This window comes from Ursus maritimus, unplaced genomic scaffold (assembly GCF_017311325.1).
Source record: "Ursus maritimus isolate PB19 unplaced genomic scaffold, ASM1731132v1 scaffold_24, whole genome shotgun sequence".
NCBI lineage: Eukaryota > Metazoa > Chordata > Mammalia > Carnivora > Ursidae > Ursus > Ursus maritimus.
The window spans coordinates 34,704,572-34,723,675 of NW_024424897.1; the positions used below are offsets into that span (position 1 = coordinate 34,704,572).

At 39.4% G+C, this 19,104-nt stretch overlaps 1 protein-coding gene across 2 annotated transcripts in view; it reads left to right on the forward strand.

The window, feature by feature from the left end:
• The first annotated feature begins 417 nt into the window (after positions 1–417).
• Positions 418–19,104, forward strand: part of USP32 (ubiquitin specific peptidase 32) — a 196,841-nt gene continuing 178,154 nt past the window's right edge. The window contains exon 1 of one of the 2 annotated variants that reach the window (XM_008695456.2): positions 418–531. In XM_008695456.2, the coding sequence (XP_008693678.1) occupies positions 474–531 (58 nt within the window). In that variant the 5' untranslated portion in view covers positions 418–473. The remainder of the gene's footprint in view (positions 532–19,104) is intronic. The other variant, XM_008695457.2, reaches the window with a different exon arrangement.

The following is a 19,104-nucleotide window of genomic DNA, read 5'->3' on the forward strand; positions in this document are numbered from 1 at the left end:
CTTGCGGCTTCGGATTGGCGGGAAGCTGCGGGATGACGCGTTACGCGCGGGATCCGGCCCCTCCCCTACGCTCCTGCGCGCGGAGAGCGTGGGGCGGGGCGGAGTGTGTGGCCCCTGGCGGCCATTACCCGGAACAATCCCCGGCCTCGGGTCAGGTGACCCTCGGCGGGGCCGGCGGGAGGGGGGAGGGGAGGGAAGAGGGCGTGAGGAGGAAAGGGAAGGGAGGAGAGAGGAGAAGGGCGGAGTAGGAGGGAGGGGAAGGGGGCGGGGTGGGATCGGGTCACGTGATTCGGCATGGAGGCGGTGGCGGCGGCCGGGAGGAGCTGCCGGGGCAGAAGCCGCACTTGTTAGTGTGGGGGGAGGAGGGGGCTGGGGGACGCCGACACCGTCACCCAGGGACGCCGAGTCGTGGGCGGGAGGGGGGGTGGGGGCGAGATCAGGCTCCGACCCCCGGCCGAGGGGATGAGGGGAGCATGGGCGCCAAGGAGTCACGGATCGGATTCCTCAGCTACGAGGAGGCGCTGAGGAGAGGTGAGGGGGGAGGGGTCTGGGCGAGCTGCGGGGGAGGCCAGCGACGGGCTGCCCCGAGGGTGGGTGACCGGGGAAGGGGAGGAGAGGTTGAGGGCGTGGGGCGCCAGAGGCGGAAGGGAAAGGAGGCCAGCGATGGGGAATATTATTGGGGAGAAGGGTCGGGTGGGAGCAGTGTTTGGGAATTGGGACCGTATGGAAGGGGGAGCAGCTTTCCCAGAGAGAGGGGTATCTGGTGCTGGTAGGGAAATGCCCGTGCTCTTTGGTGGCGTTGTTATCCTGGATGTGTCCAGGGAAGTCCTCTCCCCCTTTTCTTGGGTGGCACCAGCCCTTCCAGCCCCCCTCATCCTTTACTGCCATTTTCTCATATCACTCCTTCATAAAACCCGACAACATCCTGAGCTCGTACCCAACAGCCTTGGTTGGAAGGGAGAGGGGAGGCGGATGCAAAGCCCTCTTCTCCTTTTGCTGCTGGAAGCCCCTTCCAATTGTAGAGTCTCCGCCTTTTCCGAGGGCCTTTGCTAGTCTCTAGGGGGCTTTCATCATGCACTTCGGCCACCCCCTCACCCTCTGAGCGACTGACATTGATAAGAACGACCTGAAATTAAGTTGTATTTGAGGTGAGATGAGACTGGACAGCTGGTGTTGCCACAAGACCTTGTCTTAGGTTTCATCTCCTTAGACGTTGGCCAGAGCCTTACATTGCACTTGATCCCCAGTTCTTACCCCCTCCTCCCCGTAAAATGGCATTCGGAAATCCAGCATTCTGATATTGTGTTATAGCTCCCTTTAGAGACCGGCCTTGCTGCCAGTCCTAGCCTGCTGCTTATTGGCTCTGATGCACAGTGTGTTGTTAACAGCCCCAACCCCCTACCACTTACTCTGATACCGCTGCCCGTGATCACTAAAGCACACGCTAACTGGAAGTGTCTGTGGCACAGTTTATGGCCGGAATGTGACTTAATTTTTCATGACTGGGATTTGAGTATATGTGTGTGTGTATGTATGTATGCTTGTATTTCTTTTCGACATTTAATGGATTTTCTTGGTAAGAAATGAAACATTTAAAGCAGGTTGGATGCTTGGCATTATTAACAGGTTTCTAAGTCAAGAAACCAGCCATGCTCCAGTTGATGGTGTCAGTGGTTAAGGATACAAAATAAAAATTGGATTAAAAGACAGGTATTCAAAATGAGGATTTAGTAGTGAACTCTGTTCGTATGTAGGAACAAAAAATAAATTCAGAGGGACATCACGGGAAAATAGATACAGAATTTAGGTGTATTCATTGTGGCCTGGCCAGAATAACAAAAATATGCTTTTTCTGTCTTTTTTCTACCGAACAGTGTAATGATTGTTCTTATGGACAGTCTCGCTTGAACTTTTTTCTCAATATGAGAAATATTCCAAATTCTTGATGTGTTTCCAGCTCTAGTAGGCTAGTCATTTCCGGGATGCTGTTGAGCCTGACAGGTCTGGCCTCAATTAGGCAGTGGCTTACATGGCATGAAAGAGGACATCAGTCAGATTGGTTTACAGCTTCATGGTTCAGAAGTGTTCAGTTTCTTTAAGTTTGAGGGTGATGTAGCTTGCATTAAAGGAATTCTAAAATTTAACTTTTATTAAACTCTACCTTGCTTATGCTCATATCGAACTAAGATTTTAGTACCTTTGTGAATATAAATGAAATTAATAGTTGATGCATTTTAAACTGATTTGATTGGAGGTCTTTGTTCAGTTTATTATGAAGTGTTTGCCTGTTGAATTTTAAAATGAATATTTGAAGAGGTAGCAAAAATATTTGTTAAAACCTTTTTAAACTATTCCTTGAATAAATTCATGTTTTATTAGTTTTGCTTCAGAGGAAAGTAAAAGCAAAAGAGAGAAACATGTTGATAAATAGTATTTCTAAATGTAAACCAGGAGCTTTTTTAAAAAAGTGGGTAATTCTTTTGAACATTCCGTTTACTGTAGTAAATGTTAGACTTTATTTTTAAAGATTTTTATTCATTTATTTGAGAGAGCATGCCCACGAGCGGGGGTGGGGGTAGGGGCAGAGGGAGAGGGAGAAGCAGACTCCCCACTGAGCAGGACCCTGAGATCATGACCCAAGCTGAAGACAGATGCTTAACCAACTAAGCCGCCCAGGTGCCCCAAGTGTTAGATATTACTATAAAACTTCTTTATTTTTTAAGATTTTATTTATTTATTAGAGCGTGAGAGAGCATGAGAGGGGGACGGAGCAGAGGGAGGGGGAGAAGCAGACTTCCCGCTGAGCGGGGAGTCTGAGTCAGGGCTCCATCACTGGACCCTGGGATCACGACCTGAGCCAAAGGCAGAGGCTTAACCGACTGACCCACCCAAGTGCTTTTACTACAGAATTTCTTTTACTAAGATGATAGAAGGAATTTATAAAGCTTTTGATAGAGCTAAAAAATGTTTTGGGAACTTTCGAGGGGCACGTCAAAAAGCTAAAAAATGGTTTGGGAACTTTTTTTTTTTTTAAAGATTTTATTTATTTATTCGACAGAGATAGAGACAGCCAGCGAGAGAGGGAACACAAGCAGGGGGAGTGGGAGAGGAAAAAGCAGGCTCATAGCGGAGGAGCCTGATGTGGGGCTCGATCCCGTAACGCCGGGATCAGGCCCTGAGCCAAAGGCAGACGCCCAACTGCTGTGCCACCCAGGCGCCCCTGGTTTGGTAGCTTTTGAGGGGTATGTGAAGAATCTGAATAGGTACTGAAACCTCTCTCCGTAAAGTCTTCCTTGTAAGGTGATTGGGGGTGGAGGGTAGGGAGAGGATTGGAAAAACGAGCTGTAGGTTACATGAATCACTATATAAGTAAAAAGCAAGCTTGATAAACTACTGAAGTACCTACCCGCTTGGCTTTAGTTAAAATTATTGAGCAGTAAATAATGCCTAACTGTAATTAGGTAATATTAAAAAAAAATAGCCAACTATATATTGCTGCAAACAAACATGGCATTGCAGGCAGTTTATCTTCTAAAATGGGGTCTTGGAAATGGAGTGTTATGTTAATGACTGATAAGGCTCACGGACCTAAGTGAAGGCCAGTCTAGTGACTTCTTATTTACATTGCAGAAGCTCTAGGAATTAGGAAGATTGATTTTGCATGCTGTTTTAGCTAGACTGTATGTCAGTTATGTAAACATTAATAGTTTTCTGAAAGCATACCTTAAAAAATTTTAAGGTAGATGTATTAATGGTAGCTTTTATTTTTGGCCTCTTTATATCTATCTAGTCTTGAATAGAACACAAATAGGCTGTTCCTTGAAGGCTTGGCCCTTGTTTAGATTGCATGTATTTTCTGAAGTGTGTCTCCTGTATTTCATGGATACTGAGAATTTAGCAGCTATGTTCATCTTTCTTCACTTCCTCTTGCATCCAAGTTTGTGGCTTGTGTATTCCTAAAAATATATTCTAAATGCTTGGAACATAGCATTAGAAAAAACATTGAATGAAAGATGAATTGCAGTTTAGAGTATTTCAGAACTCCAAGAAACCTTAAAAATCTCCAGTTCTTTATTCTCTCTTCCCTCTCCTCTCTCCTTTTCATCTTTCTGGAAACAGAATTATAAGGCTTCCCCCCTCCCCCCCAAGAATTGGCTGAATTAAAATTGTCCTTAGCTTTTAAACTGTGTTAATAAAATAAAGTGGGTGAATTTCTTCTAATCCCTTTAAGGAGAATTTGGCACTTATGGTAGACTAAGTAGTTGGGTGATGAAATATTTCATGTCAGAAATTATGCTGTGGTTTCACGTTTTTGAGTGCTCCTTTGCTCATTCATTCAGCAAATTTTTACCGAGCGCTGCCTGTGACTTAAGCACTGAAGAAACAGAGATAACTAAGACCCTCTCTAGGAATATGTAGGCTGGTCAGTTCACTGAAGTGTATATACTCTCAAGGTGTATGAAGGACAGTGCAGGGGAGGTGGAAATAAAATACTAAAACTTTTTAAAGTTCTATTTTGTGTATGTTTGATAATGGACAATATTTTCAAAAAGTAGTATATATGTATATTATTTATGAATGATTAACATATAGTATGTTAAATGCTGCAGTGCTATAAAAGGAAGTGCTATGGGGATGTAGAGTGTGTGTTGGTATATTGGCCTGAAAGTACCTAACACTGCTCATTTCATAGTATGTGCTCAATAGTTGTGTGTTAGAAAAGAATTTAATTTCCTTATCTCTTAAAGGTTGTTGTCTTTGCTAGTGGAATAATTAAGTGTATAATAGTTGAAGATTCCAGTACTTTGCATTTTGCTTATTATCCACCAGCCCTCATACGCTCTAAAACATTGACTCCCCAACCAAGATTTTATTCACCAAGTTTCAGAGTATTAATATTAAAATTTCACTGATATTATACTGTCTATGATGTAACGTTAGCTGGTTTAGCATAATATATCATTGTATAAATGAAAATTTAATTTCACACTCGTTACCTTCTGGGATGCGCTATTCTCTCTTACTAAAGCACTTATTTGCCTTTATCTGAATTTATTAAATTTACCAGTGAGCTCTCTGGCATTAGGGTGGGATTACAGGTTTTGGTTAAGCCATTTGCAAGTATACCTAACCAGCTGTTATATGTAAAGGAGAAAAATGGGGCAGTTTTAAGTTAGTCTGCTTATATGTAGTCACCTAAGTAATTACACAGGTGCTGTTCTTCATAATCTTCAGTTCGACACTCCATTTGGAGTGTCCATGACAAAGAGGAGATAAATACACCAATGAACCCTGGATTTGGGGAGGATGAGCAGAATGAGGTGACATCACTTGATGGTTAATGGCCTCCCCATTTACCAAACTGGACAGCTGTTGTTTGTTTTTTCTTGTTCATTGTTTGTCTTTGTGCTTGGGTAGAGAGACTTCACAGTGACAGCATTCAGGGTTGCCTTCCAGAAAGATGTGTAAGTACCTAGAACTGAGAATGTGGTGACCTGCTAATCGTGAGGTGTTTTCTCAGGAGAAAGAAGATTTTTGGCACTTGATTATATGGTAGATCACAGGAAAAGTTAGAGAAGTGATTATTACTCTTGCTGTGACTGTAGGAAATCTGTTTTTGGATTTGAAGTACTAGAGATTAATGCTGAGAGCTGGATTAGAAGCTTTGATGTTAAACAGCTGCACAGGTGTAGGGATTTTATTTATGAATTAAAAGTTGGTGGTTTGATTTGGGACAACATGGTTAGATCTAGAGGGTATTATGCTAAACGAAACAAGTCAGACAAAGGCAAATACCATATGATTTCATGAACCTAAAAAACAAAACAAATGAATAAACCAACAGCAACAAAGAGCAACAAGCTCATAAATATAGAGAACAAATTAGTGGTTGCCAGAGAGGAGGAGAGTGGGGGAATGGGTGAAATAGGTAAAGGAGATTAAGAGGTACAAACTCCAGTTATAAAATAATTAAGTCACGGGGATGGAAGGTACAGAACAGAGAATATAGTCAATAATATTGTAATAACTTTGTATGGTGGCAGATGCTAACTATACTAGTCATGGTGAGCATTTTGTAACGTATATAACTGTCAAATCAACTAAAACTTAATATTGTATGTCACCTATACTGCAATTAAAAAAATGATTGATGGTCTGAGAATGGTATCGAGAAGACTTCAAACTCAGAGTTCTTTTCATACCATATCCAGAAAGCATGGCTTCTCTGTTCAGGGCTGTTTATGCTTCTGCTTTTACCCTTTGGGCTTCATGATAAATGTGTTTAAATTAAGCCAGTCTAAGGGTACCTGGCTGGCTCAGTCTTAGGACCATTGACTCTTGATGTTGGGGTTGTGAGTTCCAAGCCCATGCTGAGTGTAGATTGCTTAAGTAAATAAATAAACAAAATCTGCTTTTTAAAAAATTAATAAATTGAGCCACTCCACCTCTTTCTTTATGTTAATAAATTCTCTTGTTCCTCTTATATAATAGTAAAGATCTCTTGGAAGTCAAAGGTGCATAGTTAATTACTGACAAAAGCCTGATAAAACTAGTAGTTCTAGATTTACTGTTAAAGTCAGAGACCTATCCATTAGAAGACCTCTAGCTATTCAAAACTGAAGGCCTTCCTTTAACACCCTTCTGATTTAGGGATTTAGTGTTCATTAACATAAGGCTCTTTTTATTTCAGGGAAATCTCAAGTTTATCACTATCTTGTAAACAAGGTTCAGAAAAATTGATATATCAAGACCTTGCTATAACATGGTTCTTGGAGTCCTTGATACTGGACTGCATTAAAGGAAAACTGCTAAAATGAAGTTTTCCAGGGGCACCTGGGTGGCTTAGTCAGTTACAGGTCTGCCTTTGGCTCAGGTCCTGATCCTGGGGTTTGGGGATTGAGCCCTGCATCTGGCCCTCTGCTCAGTGGGGAGCCTGCTTCTCCCTCTTTCTCTGCCTGCTGCTCCCCCTGCTTGTACTCTTTCTTCCCCCCCCCCGTCAAATAATAAATAAAATCTTTAAAAAATAATAAAATGAAGTTTTACAGAGAAGTTCTCCAGCTTCTCTTTCATTTCCTTAAAGAAGTTAGATTGTTTCAGCATTGTAGCCCTTGAGGGAAGAGCCTTTTAAGGTTTGCTGTGGTTTCTTGCCTTTTTCTAATGACTCATGAAAGACTGAAGATATTCTATTATGAAAAGGACCCTTTTATCAAAGTAGTCCTCCCCTAGTCTTTTTTTTTCACCATAGTAAATGGTACCACTATTGTAACATAGTTGCTAAAACCAAGAGTCGATAGACTTTCTCATTTCATCCTTTTCCTTTGGCCATCTGACCTATCTTCTTATCCCCAGTTTGAGTTTGTCATTTACTCCTGTTAGTTTGGTGTCCATTCCAGTCTGTTAACTTCTCTTCGTCTCACTGCTACTACTCTAGTTCCAGCTGCCATCATCTCTCGCTAAGATACTATGCAGTGGTTTTCTGGTTTCACACACAGCCAGTGTAATCCTAAAATTCAAATCAGATCCTGTTACTCCTTTCCTCTCAGTCTGGAAAGGATGCCTACAAATTTTCACAGGTCTGGCTCATTGTTCATACCTGAAGTATGAGCTCTGATGGCCCCAGTGAGGCCTTCTCTTACTATCTTCTATGAAGTAGTCTGTCAGTATTGCACTGTTCTGTGTGGTTCATTCATAGCCTTTATCATAATATATAATTAACATGTTTTTTTGTCAGACGTGATGATGAATCTCCAGTGCCACGACAGGTATATTTTAAGTGCTAAGTAAATAGTGGATGGTTCGGTGAATGTATAAATGTAATAAATGATAGAAGATTTGGAGAACTTGCATAATGTTTGTAAGGTTGGAGGGTAAAGGATTGAGTACTGATAGGGATTGAGTAAACTCAGCGATGTATTGATCTCAAGATTTCTTTTCCTTTAATCAACTTAGAAAAACGTGCTAAACGTTTTGAATGATAGTTAAAAATGTTAAGAACCTTAAGTACGGTATATAATTTTGTCTGCTCAGATATTTAAGTTTAGATACCTAATTAAATTCCTGAGTAGACATTAAGAGACTAGTATGGCATTAAGTATTATGTTCATGAACACTTGAGAATGTCTTTTGGTAAAATACAATATTTAATAATTTTGCTCATGAAATGATTTATTTTTACACAATGATTTTCATGTACTTTTCATCTCTGATGACAAGTAGCATCCTACTGCCAAATGTAAGGTTAGAGTTGCAAACTTTTTTGCTTAAAATGTTGTATAGTGTTACTTTGGAAGCCGAGAATGAAATCCATGTCAACATAGAGTGCTCTCATTGTTTCTAAATAGTCCATGTGATTTACAAATAAATTTTAGGGGCACCTGGCTGGCTCAGGTGGTAGAACAGGTGACTCTTGAACTCCGGGTTGTGAGCTTGAGCCCCACATTGGGCATAGAACGCACTAAAAAAATTAAAAATAAATAAATAAAATTTTACGTATTGGGTTTTTTTTGGCCCAGGGTTCTTTTTGTCTTATATTCCATGGCTAATGCTCCTCCCTCCCACCTTCATTTCTTAGTCTTTTAGTTTTAATTTTTATCACAGTGATATATGTGCATAATTTAGAATCAAATAGTTCTACAGGGTTTGTTAGGAAAATAGTACTGTTTTCCTCTCTCCCTTGCCAGTTTTCCTCTACTTGCCAATACTTTTAATATTTTAAATTTATTAATTTGGTCTTTACATTATGTCTCCAAATAATACATGCATAGCGATACGTTTTTTTCCATTGAAGGAATATTTATTGGCATTCCGCTATTAAAGATTGGGGTTTAGCTCTTTATTTCACTACTACCTGTCCTCCAAATACACACATGTGCTCCTTCTATAGTCCCATTTCCTCATTTTGGTGTGTGTGTGTGTGTGTATATATATATATTTTTTTTTTTAAGATTTTATTTATTTGTCTGTCAGAGAGAGAGCGAGCGCGAACACAAGCAGGGGGAGCAGCAGGCAGAGGCAGAGGGAGAAGCAGGCTCCACACTGAGCAAGGAGCCCGGGATCATGACCTGAGCCGAAGGCAGACACACTTAACCGACTGAGCCATCCAGGCACCCTGCTATATATATTTTAAAATTTTGGTTAGATCATTGTTCAGTAATTACATAATTAGGTCTTTATAAATGCTTTTTCACAGCTAAGTGGTTTAATACAGTAGGATTACTTTTTCTTTCCTGTGTACTTGATTTCCTCCTAAATATTTCCTGTAATAATTGCTTTCTATTTTATTTGCTTAGGTTTCTGTTTACTGTAAGTCAACCCCCAAAGTTCCTACCAGTTGTTAAATCTATCCATATGTGTGTTTTTAGTTTAGTTTAGTTTTTAAGAGAGATCTTATTTGAGAGAGAGAGAGCATGAGCCGGGAGGAGGGAGAAGCATGGGGCTTGATCCCGGGATGTGAAGGCAGACACGCTTTAGCTCTTTATTTCACTGCTGTCTGTCCTCCAGATACACGCATTTGCTCCTTCGATACTCCCATTTCCTCATCTTGTTATATGTTTTGTTTTGTTTTAAGATTTTATTTATTTGTCGGAGAGAGAGAGACAAACAGGGGGAGCAGCAGGCAGAGGCAGAGGGAGAAGTATGCTCCCCGCTGAGCAAGGAGCCCATTGTGGGACTCGATCCCAGTACCCTGGGATCATGACCTGAGCTGAAGGCAGATGCTTAACCGACTGAGCCACCCAGGTGCCCCAACTCTATCCATATGTTAATACACATCAGATGTTAACTCAGTTCCTTATATTGGAAAGTTTTCTTGGAGTCTTTTGGCCTGCTTCAATCTATACCTATTGCCCTTGTACTTGAACCATAGTTGCCATCCTCGGATTTTCTTTCACCATTATCATGGAGATTTCCTTCACTGTTCTGTGTTGAAGCCCATGTTTCTGTATCCCTTGTTTCCTCTTTCTTGACTTACTGTGTTATTTTAGTGGAACTCATCCTTTAGTAGCTTCCTGAAGAAGGGTGCATGGGAGGTAAAGCTTTGAGACCTTTATTTTTGAGCTGGTGCCTTCTTACCTTAAATTAATTCTTGTATCTCTCTTCTTCTCTTCAGTTTCCAGGAGGCTCTCTATGGTTTTTTTTGTTTTTTGGTTTTTTTTTGTTTTTTTTTTTTTACCAAGTAATTATTCTGAAGTTCCTTTTTAGTAATTCTTATACTTGATCTCTGGTCATGTGGGTCTTAATTTAAGCCTTAGGGCAGATTCATTGCATGGTCAGTTAGAAACTGGAGTAGGAGGAAGACATTGTCCTAGAATGTAGTTTTCCTGATCATGTACCACTAGATTCTAAAACTCCCTGACAGTGGGGGCATGTCTGTTTTGTTCATTGCTATATTTCTAGCAACTGCATGTTTTTTGTGCTATGTTAGCTACTCAGTACATGTTTATAGAATGACTGAATTGCATATCAAAGCAGTCTTTTCTAAAAACCAGATTATACTTTTAGAGAAAAGTTGGTTCAGGATAAATGTTTGTGTGCTCATGGGTATATGCCCTGAGGCTTAAAACTCGTATTTTTATATCTGTGTACATAGATTTAAATGTATCTTTTGCCTTTAAAAGTTGTTAGTTGTATTACAATGTTATTGTGTCATTTTTGGCTCTGCTTTAAAGTTGGTTCTGGAATCTGTTGGTGAGCAGCTGAGGTAGGAAGCTGTGGTGGGATTAGAACAGTTGTTTGATTAATAAATTTGGTTTAGAGATTCTTTAGTTTAAGCAAGCATCCATAAATGAAATCTTTCACTGTGTGGAGTTTTATAGATCAGAAGTTATTTGTCAGATGCTGAGGTAAGAATACCTCTTTACATCTAATTATGGAAGGACAAGAAATTGTTCATTCTTTATAGGTTTAGAGGTATAGTAAGGAGTAATTATTGAATGGTGGAAGCATTTTTTTATTGTTACATCACTGGTACCATATAGATATAAATTGAGCTTGACAGAAGATTGCCAGGTAAATATATTTAATTGACTGAGCCACCCAGGTGCCCGTCAAGCAAATATATTTAAATAATGAAAGAAATAGGATATCAGTTGAATGAACACTTGGCAGTAAATAACATCTTATAGAAAAATGCTTCATTTTGAGTGGAGCGTACTTTTTTATATTATTTCAGCAGAGTTCCAAACTAAATGTAACTTATTTTTCCACAGATCTGCTTACATATTGCATGTGTTTGGTTTACCCATGGGCCCAAGCCAGAAACGTGGTTATCAGTTGAGGCTCTTTGTTTTCTCTGTTCACATTTAATTGATCAAAGTGTCCCTTTGGTGCTACCTTTATTATCTTTTGTTTCTTCTCCATCTTTAAAGTCATTGCCTAGATAAGGCCTTCATCTGTCCTCTGGACTATTGTTAGTCTGCTACCTTTTCAATCCATTCTTCATATTTCCACCAGAATAACCTTTCTGAAATATACATCTGTTCATTTTATTCAGATGCTCATCAGTGGAAGAAGGTACCCAACACCCTGTGATTTGAAGTTGGTCTTTAGTGTGGGAAGCCCTGGTAGTTTCTGTGTTTTGGCCCCTGCCCGAACACTCTGTGCCTTTTAAATGCTGCTTCCAGATCTTGGAATGCCTTCCTTTATTACTTAACACTCACTGAAGTGCACAATGATGCTGTATAGCTTGATGAAATTTTAGCTATGTACCCAAGCAGCCACCATGCAAAACCAAGATAGAGAACATTTCCAGCACTCCTATAGGCTCTCTCTTGCCCTCTCCAGGTTGATACTGTCCCTCAGAGGTAACCATTGTTCTGACTTCTGTTCCTGTAGATTAGTTTCACCTATTTTTGAGTCTTCTATAAATAAAATCGTAGAATATTTACTTTTTATGTGTGTGCTTGGTGAACTCATTTTTTTTAATGAGATGTGAACTCATTTTTAAGACCAAATTTTATTTATTTTTTATTTTTAAAGATTTTATTTATTTATTTGACAGAGAGACAGCTAACGAGAGAGGGAACACAAGCTCGGGGAGTGGGAGAGGAAGAAGCAGGGAGCCCGATATGGGGCTTGATCTCAGGACCCTGGGATCACGCCCTGAGCCGGAGGCAGACGCTTAACGACTGAGCCACGTAGGCGCCCCTAAGACCATATTTTAAGGCTTTTCTTCATGAAGTAAATTCCTGAAAAGATTACTAGGATCTTGAAATTAGGGCAATTGTATTATTTTTATTTCCAGAAGCTGGTGTAGTGGCTGGCATGGAGTACATGCTTATTGATGAATTGACGTGCATCCTGATCCCTGAACTGTCTGCTTCACTGGATCCTCATCCATCAAAACTAAGCCCAGGCATCAAGTCCTCTCAGTAGTCTTCCCTGATATCACTCCTACTTTTCCTCCCCCTTTCTGCTGTAACACACTTTCATCGTACTGGTTATCCCACTGCATTATAGCTGATAGTTTAATTGGCTGTGTGTTTTATGTGAGTTCTGAAATCCTAGAGAATCTGGGACCTAGAAGGTAATTGGCAGGGCTTATTAAAATGTTGATTGAATGAATAGGACAACTTAGTGCCCTTTGAATAGATAGAAAGCTGACAGAATAAAACTAATAGTGATAATCTGGTAAATTGTATTTTTACAGGGTAAATTATAGTTGTTTCATGACGTTTATACAAATATTCCAAATGTTCCAGGAATAGAAACATTTAAAATTTAGGTTAAAAAGAATACCTGCTGACCCTAAGCTGAAGTTACCTGAATCCATGAAGCACTTGGTAGAAAATATGAAGGAAAAAGGAAACACAATCTCATATGCAATGACTTGTAGATTTGTAATTTGTTATAATTAGCAGCTTTGATTAAATTTAGTACTGACATTTTGCAGGTGAGCCTTGATTTGATTGGTTTTGAGACAAATTTTTCATAAATAGCAAATACTTATTGGTGTGAATAGGAAAACATGGTAAAATCCTGGCAAAATTCCATGCAATTTTTTCAAATAACGTAATTTAGTATGTACTTCTACTTGCTTTTTCTTTTTCAGAGAGTGCCCATGGGCACGTGAGGCGGGGTGGGGAATGGGGAAGGGGCAGAGGGAGAGAGAGAGAATCCCAAGCAGGCCCATGCCCAGTATGGAACCCGATGTGGGGCTTGATCACAACCCACAGACCTGAGCCAAAATCAAGAGTCAGATGCTTAACTGACTGAGCCATCCAGGTGCCCTTCTACTTTAAATTTTTTAATATCTAAAATGTGGGCCAATTGGTTTGTTCTTTTCATTTTGTATTTCTGTGATTTCTCTTATGTGGAGTGACTTTTTCTCTACCTTCATCTATTCTAATTTTATATCGTACAAAGTGTTGAGCAGGCAAAATGAAGCTAGATGATGAAGGGTTCATTTTCATTTGATTTTACTCATCTTTCTGGACTTCTAGATTTTGCCTACATCTTCTCTGGGACATTCCTGGACTATAGAGCACCTATCTCCTTTGAATTCCTATGACTCTTAATTTGTATCCTTGGTATTTGAATATTTTTTACATACATATGGTATTGTTTTATGTGTATTAATTTAATTTCCCCACTCGATTTTAAGTTTCTTGAGGAGAAATCTTTTTTTTTTTAAACCACTTTGCATTGTTTTAAGTACAAATAGGTGTTCAGCATATGCTTGATGATGGAGAGAACCAGATGGTTAGTCAGTTGGTGCCTTTATATAATTGTGGTGTGTTGCTTTTTAAAATCAAGTTATCTTATTAAGTATTCTTTTAACTTTCATTTTCATGTTTTTTTCTGAGTGTTTAACATGTGGCTCATATCTCAAACTCCCAATTTGCAAGTTTATAGGAATGTGACTGAAAGTTAAAATTATAGGTCCAAGAGAACTGCATGACATGGCAGTTCTATATATGCTAGAAGAATTTATTAGAAGTTAGACAGTTGTAGGTTGGAAAGGAGTTTAGGAGACTTTTGCTTTTCTTACATATTTGCGTCAGTTTGAGGGTTTGACAATGCACCCAAGATGATGACTACTTACCAGTATCTCTTGTGATTTTAGTATTGACAAATAAGTAAATATGCTTTTTATCATATGTATGAGAGAGAAAGCAAAAATTGCACTAAGTTGTGATTTCTGATTGTGATAGGAGTATCACCTTATGATCAGTATTTTATTTTCAACCATATGTGTTAGGATTGTTGTAAGGGACTTACGAAATATTTCATGTGAATTTTTGTCTGATCTTCACAAGCTTAGGTACATACATAGTTTTATTTTCTGGCTTTAGCAGTTTATTATTGTGGTTAAATTATATATAAGGTGAAATTTATTGTTCGAACTATTTTATTTTATTTTCCTTAAGATTTTACTTTTAAGTAATCTCCATACCCAGCATGGGGCTTGAACTCACAACCCTGAGATCATGAGTTGCATGCTCCACTGACTGAGCCAGCCAGGCGTCCCTGAACCATTTTAAATTGTATAATGCAGTGTCATTAAGTACATTCATAATATTATGCAGTCATCACCAATATTCGTTTCCAGAACTCGTCATCCCAAACAGAAATTGTGTAGTCCCTAAACGACTCCCCATTTTCCCTTCCCCCCAGTCCCCGGTAACCTCCATTCTACTTTTTTCTTTGAATTTGCCTATTTTAGGTACCTCATATAAGTAGAATCATGCAATATTTATCCTTTCGTGTCTTTTTTCATTTAGCGTAATGTTTTCAAGGTTCATCCATGTTGTAGCATGTAGCAGAATTTCATTCCTTCTTCTGGCTGAATACTGTGTATATGCTACATTTTGTTTATTCATTCATCTGTTAATGGACATTTAGATTGTTTTCACCTTTTTGCTATTGTGAATAATGCTGCTATGAATATTGACGTACAAAGATCCGAGTCCCTGCTTTCAGTTCTTTTAAATCTATACCTAGGAGTAGAACTGCTGGGTCATATGGTAACTTGATGTTTAACAGTTTGAGGAACTACCAAGCTGTTTTCCAAAGTGGCTGCACTATTTTACACTACTCCCTGTCATGTATGAGGGTTTCGATTTTTCCACATCCTTGACTACACTTGTTATCTTTGTTATTTAAGCCATCCTAGTGGTTGTGAAATAGTATCTCATTGTAGTTTTGATTTTTGTTTCTTTAATGGCTAGTGATGTTGAGCATGTTTTCCTATGCTCTATTATATAGAAGTTATGTTTACACTATACTGTAGTCTGTTAAGTGTGAAATAGCATTATGTCTAAAAAAGCAATATATGTACCTTAGTTTAAAAAATACTTTATTATTTATGTTTTTTTATTTTATTTTATTTTATTTTTATTTATTTATTTTTTAAAGATTTATTTATTTTAGAGAGAGTGTGTGTGTGTGCATATGTGTTCAAGTGAGTGGGGGAGGGGCAGAGGGAGAGACTCTTCTTGCAGACTCCCTGCTGAGTATGGAGCCTGGCATGGGGCTCGATCCCATGACCCCTGAAATCATGACCTGAGCTAAAACCAAGAGTCAGATGCTTAACCAACTAAGCCATCCTGTTGCCCCCAAAACACTTTATTTAAAAAAAATGCTAACCATCTCCGAGCTTTCAGTGAGTTGGAATCTTTTTGCTGGTGGAGGGTCTTGCCTTGGTGTTGATTGCTACTGGCTGTTCAAGGTTGTGGTTGCTAAAAGTTGGGGTGGGTATGGCAATTTCTTAAAATAAGACTGCAGTGAAGTTTGCTGCATTGATTGATTCTTCCTTTCGCAAACAATTTCTCTGTAGCATGTGATGCTGTTTGATAGCATTTTACTTCCAGTAGAACTTTCAAAATTGGAAGTCAGTCTTCTCAAACCCTGCTGCCGCTTTATCAACTAAGTTTATATTCTAAATCCTTTGTTGTCATTTCAACAATCTTTTTTATAGTTTATTATTATTTTTTAAAATAATCTCTCCAGCCAGTGTGGGGCTCGAACTCATGACCCCGAAATCAAGAATTGCATGCTCTTCTGACTGAGCCAGCCAAGCACCCCTCAACAGTCTTCACAGCATCTTTATGAGGAGTGTATTCCATCTCAAGAAACCACTTTCTTTGCTCATTAATAAAAATTAACTCCTCAACTGTTAAACTTTTATCATGAGATTGCAGTAATTCAGTTACATCTTCAGGCTCCACTTCTGATTCTAGTTCTCTTGCTATTTCCACCACATCTGCAGTTTCTCCACTGAACTCTTGAACCCCTCAGAGTCATCCATGAAGGTTGGAATCAGCTTTTCTCAAACTCCTGTTAATATTGATATTTGACCCATTCCCGTGAATCACAGATGTTCTTAATGGCATCTAGAATGGTGAATCCTTTCCAGAAGGTTTTCAATTTTCTTTGCCCAGATCCATCAGAGGAATCATTTTCTGTGGCAGCTATAGTCTTACAAAATTTATTTCTTTTTTTCTTTAATTTATTTCTTTTTTTAGAGAGAGCGAGAGCATGAGCGGGGAGGGGCAGAGGGAGAGAGAGAATCTTTTTTTTTTTTTTTAAGATTTTATTTATTTATTTGACAGAGATAGAGACAGCCAGCGAGAGAGGGAACACAAGCAGGGGGAGTGGGAGAGGAAGAAGCAGGCTTATAGCTGAGGAGCCTGATGTGGGGCTCGATCCCATAACACTGGGATCACGCCCTGAGCTGAAGGCAGATGCTTAACGACTGCGCCACCCAGGCGCCCCGAGAGAGAGAATCTTAAGCAGGCTCCATGCCCAGCATGCAGAGCCCCCGACGTGGGGCTTGATCTTAGGATCCTGAGATGATGACCTGAGTCAAAGTCAGGAGTCGGATGCTTAACCAACTGAGCCACTTAGGCGCCCCTGTTTTTTATTTTTTAAAGTAAACTCTCCCTCCAGCATGGGGCTTCAACTCATGATGCCAAGATCAGGCGCCCCATGAAATGTATTTCTTAAAGAAAAAGATTTGAAAGTTGAAATTACTTCTTGATATGTGGGCTGCAGAATGAATGTTGTGTTACCAGGCATGGAAGCAACATTAATCTCCTCCATCTCCATCAGCGCTCTTAGGTGACCAGGTGCATTATCAGTGAACATCCATATTTTGAGAAGAATCTTTTTTTCTGAGCAAAAGATCTCAGCAGTGGGCTTAAAATATTCAGTAAATCATGTTGTAAACAGATGTGTTGTCATCCAGGCTTTGTTCCATTTTACAGCACAGGCAGTGGATTTAGCATTAATTCTTAAGGACCCTGGGTATTTCAGAATGGTAAAATAGCATTGACTTCAGCTTAAAGTCCCCACCTGCATTAGACCCTAACAAGAGAGGCAGTCTGTCTTTTGAAGCTTTGAAGCCAGGCATTGACTTCTCCTCTTCAGCTATGAAAGTCTTAGGTGACCTCTTTTTTCAGTATGTTTCATCTACATTGAAAATCTTGTTTGGTGTAGCCACCTTCATTAATTATCTTGGCTAGATCTTCTGGATAACTTGTGGCAGCTTCTACATCAGCACTTGCTGTGTCACCTTGCACTTTTATGGTAGGGAGACCGCTTCTTTCCTTAAACCTCATGAACCAACATCTGCTAGCTTCAGTCTTTCTTCTTCTACAGCTTCTTTACCTCTCTCAGCCTTTATAGAATTGAAGAGAATTAGAGCCTTACTCTGGATTAGACTTTGGTTTAAGGGAATGTTTTGACTGGTTTGATCTTTCCAGACCATTAAAACTTTCTCTGTATCAGCAATAAGACTGTTTCACGTTCTTGTCATTTGTGTGTTCACTAGAATAGTGCTTTTAACTTTTCATTTGCATTCACCATTTGGCTAACTGGCGCAAGAGGCCTGTCTTTTGGCCTGTTTTAGCTTTTGACATGCCTTTCAAGATTAATCACTAAACTTAATCACTTCTAGTTTTTGACTTAAAGTGAGACATGTGGGGCTCTTCCTTTCACCTGAACACTTGAGGCTACTGTAGGGTTATTCATTGGCCTAATTTCAGTACTGTTTCTCAGGGAATAGGGAGACCCAAGGAGAGGGAGAAGGACCAGGGAGTGGCCAGCTGATGGAGTAGTCAGAATGTACACAACATTTACCAGTTAAGTTTGCTGTCTTATATGGGCAGGGTTCGTGGTGCCCCAAAATAATTACAATAGTAACATCAAGGATCACTGATCATTGAGCACCGTAACAAATATATAATAATGAAAGAGTTTGAAATATTCTGAAAATTACCAAGTGTGACACAGAGACATGAAATGAGCAAATGCTGTTGAAAAAATGGTACCAGTAGAGTTGCCAAAAACCTTCAATTTGTAAAAAAAACCCCACAGTATCTGCAAAGTGCAGAAAAGTGAGGCACAATAAAATGAGGTCATGCTTGTATTCTGGATAGTAATTCCTTATCAGGTGATTTGCAGTTATTTTCTCCCATTCTGTGGGGTGTTTTTCATGTTCTTGATAGGGTCTTTTAATGCTCAGAAGTTTTTAATTTTCATGATATCAGGTAGTTTTGAATTTAATGTTTTTGATTGTGCAGAGATAAAACCACAAAGCTCTGAAAGATTGACCTCATAGTTGCAGAAAACCACAATAGAAAGAACCCTACTTCCTGTATCCAACAGACCCTCTCCTCCCCAAATAAAGAGAATCCTTTAGAAATAATTTTCCAAATAATCCACACAGCTCATGGATAAATAAAAGGCAAACAGTTCGTAAAAGCAGTGCTGTGTATAATGAAAGCAGAGGGGAGCCAGCTTTATTATCGAATCTTAGCCAGGGTGGAAAGTCAGGCTATTCTTTGAGGACCATTGAAAAGGTCGACCTCTATTACTGCAAACACATAACAAATGGTAGCAGGTAGTCTCTTCCTTAAGAACGAGAATTGCCTGTGTCTTCATGAATTCTAAACATTGAACCTTTGTTAACCCAAGTACCGTAGAGGCCTAAGGCTTATGTGTTATATATGCTATGGGAGTAGAGACATTTTATGATTGCTACTTAGTGATGCAAATGACATTTATATGTTTTAAAGTCTTTTGTTTTAGTAGGCACTCTTTTAAAGAAAGGTCTGCCTGTGTTTTTTCAACTTACTGTCTGGGGGCAGGTTCTTAAAAGTTAAT